Genomic DNA, 10,967 nt, shown 5'->3' on the forward strand with positions numbered 1-10,967 from the left:
GTCGTCATCCGATCTCCCATAAGGGAGAGCGGCGCTGTGACAGGTCCGTCCCTGCACAGTGTGCGGAGACAGACCTGTCATCTCCCTGCTCAGCGGGGATCGGCGGAGTGATCCCCGCTGAGCAAACGGACATCCACGGGGCGGATCAGAACTGATCCGCCCCGTGTGAAAGGACCTTACTCTGTTGAAAAGGTTGAGAAAGGCTGTATTAGGATGGGTCTTTTATTGTCACATATTGAAATTCTGCACTCCAGTCCCAGCACCCCCTATATCTAAGGGGACCTTCATCAGGTTGGGAGCTCTTGAGGACTATGGGCACATGGATGGGGGTCATATTTCAGAGTTAGAAAAAAGGATAAATCATGTCAGGACATCACCATTAGGCTGGGTATCCTCTAGTACTATAGGTATGGGCTCACGCCTTGCAATTTGGAGAAGAATGGTCTTGCCGGGTATTACAATCATGCACACCCAGGACCCCCTATAAATATAGGGAGACCTTCATTGGCCTGAATGCCCACTAAGATAATGGAGACCACAGGAGGGGTGTCCTCTTGGACTATGAACGGGGTTGGGGTTAATATCTCAGCATTACAGGAGGGATGGGTCATATTGTCATGCAGTACAATTTTGCACTCATAGGACTCCCTATATATATATATATATATATATATATATATATATATATATATATATATATATCTCCATTAGGCTGGCTGCCTTCTAGGACTATGGGGGGCAAGGATAACACTTTCCTTCCAGAACAGATCATGTTTTTATGTATTACAATGTTGTACTGGCACACTCAGGGCCCTCTATGATCAGACTGGGAGCCCCTAGGCCTGTGGGGACAAGCAAGGGGGTTAATTAATATCTCAGTATGAAGGATGGGGCATTTCATATTACAATTTTGCACTCCTAGGATCCATTATATATATATATAAAAACATTAGGCCAGGTGCCCTCTAGGATTATAGGGCGGTGCTAAAAAATTTGAGATAGCTGGTCTTATGATCATATATTACAATTATGAACTCACAGGACCCCATGTATTTATAAGGAGACCCCCATTAGCCTGTGGGCCCTCTAGCACTGTGGGGGGCATTGTGAGCAATTTGGAGATGGATGGGCCATATTATGATCAGACTGGGTGCCCCCTATGATTTTAGGGACAGACATGGAAGGGTAAATCATATTGTCATGCATGGACCCTTCTACAAAATGGGGGGGGGGGTCGTTATGCTGGGGGTCCTCTAGGACTATGGATGCATGTGCAAAGAGACAGTCTTATGGTCCGGTATTACAATTTTGCACACCCTATAAGTACTACTGGGACCTGGAAAGGGGTTATTATATTTATATATAGCTTTAGCTATAGGTTATAGCTAACCTATTTGGAACTGGATGGGTCCTACTATAAACAGACTGGTTGGCCCTTGGATTTTAGGGATGGGGGGATATCCTTGTAATAGCAGCATGGGTCATATATTACAATTTTGCACTCCTAGGACCCCCTTGAATATCGGCAGACCCCTTTCAGGTTGGGGGTCTTCTAGGACTATGGGGGGCCGGGCTGACACCTTCCTATGTGGAGGAAGTTGGGTCATAATGTCAGGGATTACAATACTGCACATCCAGGATCTCTCTGTATATAAAGTGCTGGTCTTCCCTAGGACTATGGGGCAGGGCTGACACCTTGTCATTGACCTTCATTAGGCTTGGGACTAGGGGGGTGGGCTGACACCTTTGAGGATGGATGGGTCATATTATACTCAGGCTGGGGGTCCTCTAGAATTTGGGGGACAGGGAAGGGGGATAATGTATTTGCATTAGAAGAGTGGGTCATATTACAATTCTGCACTCCTAGTATATAAAGGAGAACGCCATTAGTCAGGGCCCCTCTAGGACTATAGGGCAGTCAGGAGGGCTTCTCTAGGACTATAAGGCAGTTGGGGAGGGGGGGGGGGTTCTCTAGGGCTATAAGGCAGTTGGGGGAGGGGGGGGTTCTCTAGGACTATAGGGCAGTCGGGGGGAGGGTAGTTCTCTAGGACTATAGGGCAGTCAAGGGGTTCTCTAGGACTATAGGGCAGGTGGAGGGGTAGCTCTCTATGACTATAGGGCAGTCGGGGGGTAGTTCTCTAGGACTAGAGGGAAGTGCAGGGGGTTCTCTAGAACTATAGGGCAGTTGGGGGGGGGGGGGGGTCTCTAGGTATTTAGGGCAGTGGAGGGGTAGTTCTCTAGGACTATAGGGCAGTGGAGGGGGGTTCTCTACGCCTTTAAGGCAGTCGGAGGGGGGTTCTCTAGGACTATCGGGGGGGGGGGTTAGTTCTCTAGGACTATAGGGCAGTCAGGGGGGGTTCTCTAGGCCTTTAAGGCAGTCGGGGGGGGGGGGGGGGGGTTCTCTAGGACTATAGGGCAGTCGGAGGGGGGTTCTCTACGCCTTTAAGGCAGTCGGAGGGGGGTTCTCTAGGACTATCGGGGGGGGTTAGTTCTCTAGGACTATAGGGCAGTCAGGGGGGGGGTTCTCTAGGCCTTTAGGGCAGTCGGGGGGGGGGGGGGGGTTCTCTAGGACTATAGAGCAGTGGAGGGGGAGAGTTATCTAGGACTACAGAGCAGTGGAGGGGGGGGGTTCTCTAGGACTATAGGGCAGTGGGGGGTAGTTCTCTAGGACTATAGGGGAGGTAGTTCTCTAGGCCTTTAGGGCAGTGGGGGGGGGGGGGTGTTCTCTAGGACTATAGGGAAGTCAGGGGGGGTAGTTCTCTAGGACTATAGGGAAGTCAGGGGGGGTAGTTCTCTAGGACTATAGGGAAGTCAGGGGGGGTAGTTCTCTAGGACTATAGGGAAGTCAGGGGGGGGTAGTTCTCTAGGACTATAGGGAAGTCAGGGGGGGGTAGTTCTCTAGGACTATAGGGAAGTCAGGGGGGGGTAGTTCTCTAGGACTATAGGGAAGTCAGGGGGGGGTAGTTCTCTAGGACTATAGGGAAGTCAGGGGGGGTAGTTCTCTAGGACTATAGGGAAGTCAGGGGGGGGTAGTTCTCTAGGACTATAGGGAAGTCAGGGGGGGGGAGTTCTCTAGGACTATAGGGAAGTCAGGGGGGGGTAGTTCTCTAGGACTATAGGGAAGTCAGGGGGGGTAGTTCTCTAGGACTATAGGGAAGTCAGGGGGGGGGGGGGTAGTTCTCTAGGACTATAGGGAAGTCGGGGGGGGGGGGGGTAGTTCTCTAGGACTATAGGGAAGTCAGGGGGGGTAGTTCTCTAGGACTATAGGGAAGTCAGGGGGGGTAGTTCTCTAGGACTATAGGGAAGTCAGGGGGGGTAGTTCTCTAGGACTATAGGGAAGTCAGGGGGGGTAGTTCTCTAGGACTATAGGGAAGTCAGGGGGGGTAGTTCTCTAGGACTATAGGGAAGTCAGGGGGGGTAGTTCTCTAGGACTATAGGGAAGTCAGGGGGGGGGTAGTTCTCTAGGACTATAGGGAAGTCAGGGGGGGGTAGTTCTCTAGGACTATAGGGAAGTCAGGGGGGGGGGGGTAGTTCTCTAGGACTATAGGGAAGTCAGGGGGGGTAGTTCTCTAGGACAATAGGGAAGTCAGGGGGGGTAGTTCTCTAGGACTATAGGGAAGTCAGGGGGGTAGTTCTCTAGGACTATAGGGAAGTCAGGGGGGGGGTAGTTCTCTAGGACTATAGGGAAGTCAGGGGGTAGTTCTCTTGGACTATAGGAAAGCCGGGGGGGTTCTCTAGGAACATAGGGCAGTTGGGGGGGTTCTCTAGGAACATAGGGCAGTTGGGGGGGGTTCTCTAGGAACATAGGGCAGTTGGGGGGGTTCTCTAGGAATATAGGGCAGTTGGGGGGGGTTCTCTAGGACTATAGGGCAGTTGGGGGGGGTTCTCTAGGACTATAGGGCAGTTGGGGGGGGTTCTCTAGGACTATAGGGCAGTTGGGAGGGGGGGTCTGTAGGACTATAGGGCAGTTGGGGGGGGTCTGTAGGACTATAGGGCAGTTGGGGGGAGGATTCTGTAGGACAATAGGGCAGCTGGGGGGGATTCTGTAGGACTATAGGGCAGTTGGGGGGGGGGGGGGGTTCTGTAGGACTATAGGACAGTTGGGGGGGGGGGTTCTGTAGGACTATAGGACAGTTGGGGGGGATTTCTGTAGGACTATAGGGCAGTTGGGGGGGGTTCTGTAGGACTATAGGGCAGTTGGGGGGGGGGGTTCTGTAGGACTATAGGGCAGTTGGGGGGGGGGTTCTGTAGGACTATAGGGCAGCTGGGGGGGGGGGGGTTCTGTAGGACTATAGGGCAGTTGGGGGGGGGTTCTGTAGGACTATAGGGCAGCTGGGGGGGGGGGGGGGTTCTGTAGGACTATAGGGCAGCTGGGGGGGGGGGGGGTTCTGTAGGACTATAGGGCAGCTGGGGGGGAGGGGGGTTCTGTAGGACTATAGGGCAGTTGGGGGGAGGGGGGTTCTGTAGGACTATAGGGCAGTTGGGGGGGAGGGGGGTTCTGTAGGACTATAGGGCAGTTGGGGGGGGGGGGTTCTCTAGGACTATAGGGCAGTTGGGGGGGGTTCTGTAGGACTATAGGGCAGTTGGGGGGGTTCTGTAGGACTATAGGGCAGTTGGGGGGGTTCTGTAGGACTATAGGGCAGTTGGGGGGGTTCTGTAGGACTATAGGGCAGTTGGGGGGGTTCTGTAGGACTATAGGGCAGTTGGGGGGGTTCTGTAGGACTATAGGGCAGTTGGGGGGGGGGGGGTTCTGTAGGACTATAGGGCAGTTGGGGGAGGGGGGTTCTGTAGAACTATAGGGCAGTTCTGTAGGACTATAGGGCAGTTGGGGGGGGGGTTCTGTAGGACTATAGGACAGTGGGGGGGGGGGGTTCTGTAGGACTATAGGACAGTTGGGGTTGGGTTCTGTAGGACTATAGGACAGTTGGGGGAGGGGGGTTCTGTAGGACTATAGGACAGTTGGGGGAGGGGGGTTCTGTAGGACTATAGGACAGTTGGGGGAGGGGGGTTCTGTAGGACTATAGGACAGTTGGGGGAGGGGGGTTCCTGTAGGACTATAGGGCAGTTGGGGGAGGGGGGTTCTGTAGGACTATAGGGCAGTTGGGGGAGGGGGGTTCTGTAGGACTATAGGGCAGTTGGGGGAGGGGGGTTCTGTAGGACTATAGGGCAGTTGGGGGAGGGGGGTTCTGTAGGACTATAGGGCAGTTGGGGGAGGGGGGTTCTGTAGGACTATAGGGCAGTTGGGGGAGGGGGGTTCTGTAGGACTATAGGGCAGTTGGGGGAGGGGGGTTCTGTAGGACTATAGGGCAGTTGGGGGAGGGGGGTTCTGTAGGACTATAGGGCAGTTGGGGGAGGGGGTTCTGTAGGACTATAGGACAGTTGGGGGGGGGGTTCTGTAGGACTATAGGACAGTTGGGGGGGGGGGTTCTGTAGGACTATAGGACAGTTGGGGGGGTTCTGTAGGACTATAGGACAGTTGGGGGGGGGGTTCTGTAGGACTATAGGACAGTTGGGGGGGGGGGTTCTGTAGGACTATAAGGCAGTTGGGGGGGTTCTGTAGGACAATAGGACAGTTGGGGGGGGGGGGTTCTGTAGGACTATAAGGCAGTTGGGGGGGGGGGGGTTCTGTAGGACTATAGGACAGTTGGGGGGGGGTTCTGTAGGACTATAGGACAGTTGGGGGGGGTTCTGTAGGACTATAGGACAGTTGGGGGGGGGTTCTGTAGGACTATAGGGCAGTTGGGGGGGGGGGGGTTCTGTAGGACTATAGGGCAGTTGGGGGGGGGGGGGGTTCTGTAGGACTATAGGGCAGTTGGGGGGGGGGGTTCTGTAGGACTAGGGCTGACACCTTCCTATGGTGGGGGGGTCATACTGTCACCTGTTACTATACAGCAGGGACCCCTGTATATGGAATGTTGGGGCCCCTCTAGGGATGTGGGGGGAGGGGGAACCTTTTTATATTTGGAGATTGATGGGCTCTATAATAGACAGTCTGGGGGCCCCACTAAGATTGTGGGGGAGGGGTTGGCTTATTTTATTTAGGGATGGATGGGCCCCTGTGGGTGGGGGCAGGGTTGCCCTGATTGTGGAGGGTGCGGTAGGTAGGTAGGTAGGTAGGTAGGTGGGTGGGTGGGTGCGGTAGGCTGGGTGCAGGGATGAGAAGACACCTTACCTTCCATCATGGTGGCACACTCTCATTCCTCAATCTCCTCAGGAGGCCGGAGAGGGGAGGGCAGCCGAGCTCCGCACTGAGGAGGATGGTGATGGTAGTGGTGGCGGTGGGTTGGGGCCCCGGGGGTGCTCTGTATCTAGGGGCCCGCTATCCGCCCGGAGGATGCTGAGACAAGACGGAGATCACACCGCTGCCAGGAGCCGGCCAATCCCCGCCCTCCTCCGGGGTCACGTGCCGCGCTCCCCTCACACAATACACACAGCCGCGCGCGCTCCCGCTGACAGACTCGGACACTCACACCGGGCCCGCGGTCACGTGATGCGCTCCCCTCACACCGCCGAGCTCGGTCCGTACATCACCAGAGACCCTCCCAGAGGGTGCGAGGACAGGGACTCCCAATGGGTGGAAATATCAGGGGCCAGGACGTTATAGGGGCCCCAGTGGGTGTGAAGGACAGTACAGGGGCCCCAATGAATGTGAAGGACAGTACAGGGACCCCAATGAATGTGAAGACAGTACAGGGGCCCCAATGGGTGTGAAGGACAGTACAGGGGGCCCAATGAATGTGAAGGACAGTACAGGGCCCCAATGAATGTGAAGGACAGTACAGGGGCCCCAATGTGTGCAAAGATGTGAGAGCCAGGACAGTACAGGGGCCCCTATGGGTGTGAGAGCCAGGACAGTACAGGGGCCTCTAAGAGCGAGTGAGGGCCAGGACAGTAGGGTGCGAGGACAGGGACTCCCAATGGGTGGAAATATCAGGGGCCAGGACGTTATAGGGGCCCCAGTGGGTGTGAAGGACAGTACAGGGGCCCCAATGGGTGTGAAGGACAGTACAGGGGCCCCAATGAATGTGAAGGACAGTACAGGGACCCCAATGAATGTGAAGACAGTACAGGGGCCCCAATGGGTGTGAAGGACAGTACAGGGGGCCCAATGAATGTGAAGGACAGTACAGGGCCCCAATGAATGTGAAGGACAGTACAGGGGCCCCAATGTGTGCAAAGATGTGAGAGCCAGGACAGTACAGGGGCCCCTATGGGTGTGAGAGCCAGGACAGTACAGGGGCCTCTAAGAGCGAGTGAGGGCCAGGACAGTAGGGGCCCCAATGGGTGAGTGAGGGACAGTACAGGGGCCCAATGGCTGTGAGGGCCCTTGATGGTTGATGAGGCATATGGGTGTCAGGCCAGTACCGGAGACCCCCGTTCATGCACTCTGCTAGTTTGTGAAGGATATCAATGTCAACTTATTAGAGGGGACCCAATGGGGCGCCTAGCTAGTATGTGAAGCATATGAGTGTCGGACCAGTAAAGGAAATTCAATGGGTGCATTGTGCCAGTTGGTGAGGGTTATGGGTAGCATGCCAGTAGAAGGGACCTAATGGGTTCTCCTTGGTAGTTGGTAAAAGAGATGAGTTTAATACTAATCAATGAGACCCAATGGAGCTCTTTGGTAGTTGGAGAAGGATATGGGTGACAGAACAGTAAAGGGCACCCAGTGGTGCTCCTTGGTAGTTGGAGAAGGATATAGGTGACAGAAGAGTAGAGGGGACCCAATGGTGCTCCTTGGTAGTTGGAGTAGGATATAGGTGACAGAAGAGTAGAGGGGACCCAATGGAGCTCCTTGGTAGTTGGAGAAGGATATGGGTAACAGGCCAGTAGAGGGTCCTCAGTGGAGCTCTTTGGTCGCTGGGAGAAGGATATGGGTGACAGGCCAGTACAAGGGGACTCAATGGAGCTCCTTGGTAGTTGGAGAGAGATATAGGTGAAGGAAAAGTAGAAGGGACCTAATGGAGCTCCTTGGTAGTTGGAGAAGGATATGGATGACAGGCCAGTAGAGGGACCCCAGTATAGCTCCTTGGTCGCTGGGAGAAGGATATGGGTGACTTTCCTGTAGGGGGACACAATGGAGCGTGGTGGTAGTTGGAGAAGAATATAGGTGACAGAACATTAAAGAGGACCCAATGGAGCTCATTGGTAGTTGGAGAAGGATACAGGTGACAGAACAGTAGAAGGCACGCAATGGAGCTCCTTGGTAGTTGCAGAAGGATATGGGTGACAGGCCAGGAGAGGGTCCCCAGTGGAGCTCCTTGGTCACTGGGAGAAGGATATGGGTGACAGGCCAGTAAAGGGGACCCAATGGAGCTCCTTGGTAGTTGGAGAAGGATATGGGTGACAGGCCAGAAGAGGGCCCCCAGTGGTGCTCCTTGGTCGCTGGAAGAAGGATATGGGTGACAGGCCAGTAGAGGGCCCCCAGTGGTGTTTCTTGGTCGCTGGAAGAAGGATATGGGTGACAGGCCAGTAGAGGGCCCCCAGTGGTGTTTCTTGGTCGCTGGAAGAAGGATATGGGTGACAGGCCAGTAGAGGGGACCCAGTGGTGTTTCTTGGTCGCTGGAAGAAGGATATGGGTGACAGGCCAATAGAGGGCCCCCAGTGGTGTTTCTTGGTCGCTGGAAGAAGGATATGGGTGACAGGCCAGTAGAGGGCCCCCAGTGGTGTTTCTTGGTCGCTGGAAGAAGTATATGGGTGACAGGCCAGTAGAGGGGACCCAGTGGTGCTCCTTGGTCACTGGGAGAAGGATATGGGTGACAGGCCAGTAGAGGGGACCCAGTGGTGCTCCTTGGTCGCTGGAAGAAGGATATGGGTGACAGGCCAGTAGAGGGGACCCAGTGGTGCTCCTTGGTCACTGGGAGAAGGATATGGGTGACAGGCCAGTAGAGGGGACCCAGTGGTGCTCCTTGGTCGCTGGAAGAAGGATATGGGTGACAGGCCAGTAGAGGGCCCCCAGTGGTGTTTCTTGGTCGCTGGAAGAAGGATATGGGTGACAGGCCAATAGAGGGGACCCAGTGGTGCTCCTTGGTCACTGGAAGAAGGATATGGGTGACAGGCCAGTAGAGGGGACCCAGTGGTGTTTCTTGGTCGCTGGAAGAAGGATATGGGTGACAGGCCAGTAGAGGGGACCCAATGGTGCTCCTTGGTCGCTGGAAGAAGGATATGGGTGACAGGCCAGTAGAGGGGACCCAATGATATGAGATTTAAAGAATCAGGTCCTTTGATGAAAATGAAACCAAACTGACCAAAGACCATTTTAAGGGTGCGGTCACATCTCTGCATTCTGGTGTTAGAAAAGTCTGGGCTTGCTGCATCTTTGATGTGTTTATTATCAAGGTAAGATTCCATAGAAATGAATAGTAAAGCCTGTAAAACATGCAAAAAGCCCAGAACCACCCTTACATTATACAGGGTTATGAATGTAGCTGAGGAAACCAAAGTGCTGCAAGGCAGTCAATGCCAACCAATTCCTATACCATTCTTCCGATTGATCCATGTATCCCTGTGGGGCGCCTAGGATCGTGGGCCCAGGCTGTACATGATTCTCCTTTGTGGGGTGTGACGGGGGGCTATCCCACGCCTACATACTTTTGCTAATAGGTGTCCCTCATTCCCATCTCAGAAAGTTGGGACGTATGCCAGTCTCCAACATCTATCGCATGTTTGTAGTCTCTAACCATCTCCTCCAGCATGGCTACACAATATCTTGTAGTACTTCTGTTGTCTTTGGCCATCTTCTACGTCAGCAGCCTCTAAAAGGTTTATGCAGCATTGCATTTACTGAATATTGTGTGTAGCCCTTTGGTGATGACAGGAGTCATGCTTGGGAACCCCCATATATCAGGAGAGTTGCCACCCCATGATTTACCTACTCTTTCTGGCTGTGTTAATAGGCAGTGGCATGATTACAGAAGAGGAGAGTACAGCCAGGTACACAGCCTCATGCATGCTGGGTGATTAGTAGGGTTGCACCAATACCGGTACTAGTATCGGTGCCGACACCAAGCAGTTGCACGAGTATCGGTGGAGGAAAAAATGTAGCAGCGCTAGGAAAAAACATGAATTGATATAACAAATATTACTAAGTGTTAACCAACCTATAAAAAAGATGCTCAGGGCATAAACAACAGTAAATATTAAAATTACTATGAAAAAAAATCCTAAATAATAACACAAGTGAATATAGGGTAAATGTCCATCAGTTGTGCAACTGTCCATAGCCCAAAATCCATAAATCAAGTGTATACATGGAATAAAACACAGTGATGAATCCTCCACCGCAACCAGAGTGTCAACACCACATGAAATGCGCACTTACCATATGGCAAGCTAGATACGCTTGCGGCCAATTACCCGGGCAGGGCCTTTATCCAGATATGGTAAACGGTGCCTCAAAATGGTCCAAAGGGTATAATCAGCAAGCAGCACGAATCCCCCAATCAGGAAGATTCCAAGAAAGTGCTCAGAGGTTGCCCAAAATGAGAAAGGAACTCGCCATAGCATAATTCCGATAGCACATAATTTATTAAGCCAAATAAAATGCACTTACAACATCGAAGATTTAAAACAGCAACAAACGGCCGGCTGGCTTGTGCAAACGCCCGTCCACTTGGACTTCAACGCACGATGACGTCAGTTCCTCCCAACGCGAGCTTCGTCATATGATGTCTGTACGGTACTCGTGCAAATGCTCCGATGCTTGATCCAATACCTGTTGTATTGGACCAGGCATCCTCAGTGTAGCAGGGGAGGGCAAGCAGCCTCACAGGTGATCTGTGCGGTGGGGGGGGGGGGGGAATTACAAGCATCGATCTCTCTGTAAAGCCTTTCAATAAAGCAGCTGACAGCCGCTTCTCCCCCTCTCCCTCCTGCGGCTGTCAGCTGCTTTATTGAAAGGCTATACAGGGAGATCGGTGCTTGTAACTCCCCTCACCGATCATCCCTGACTATCCCCTGTGTCCTCT

General features: G+C 53.4%; 1 protein-coding gene across 6 annotated transcripts in view; it reads right to left on the reverse strand.

Annotated features, from left to right (window-relative positions):
• The window catches only part of SGIP1 (SH3GL interacting endocytic adaptor 1), a 250,209-nt gene extending 243,802 nt beyond the window's left edge, over positions 1 to 6,407 (reverse strand). For all 6 annotated transcript variants that reach the window (XM_077450532.1, XM_077450530.1, XM_077450528.1 and 3 more), the window contains exon 1: positions 6,173 to 6,407. In XM_077450532.1, the coding sequence (XP_077306658.1) occupies positions 6,173 to 6,182 (10 nt within the window). In that variant the 5' untranslated portion in view covers positions 6,183 to 6,407. The remainder of the gene's footprint in view (positions 1 to 6,172) is intronic.
• Positions 6,408 to 10,967: the final 4,560 nt, after the last annotated feature.

This window comes from Lithobates pipiens, unplaced genomic scaffold (genome assembly GCF_037356315.1).
Source record: "Lithobates pipiens isolate NorthernLeopardFrog02 unplaced genomic scaffold, aLitPip1_a1.2 Scaffold_23, whole genome shotgun sequence".
Lineage (NCBI taxonomy): Eukaryota > Metazoa > Chordata > Amphibia > Anura > Ranidae > Lithobates > Lithobates pipiens.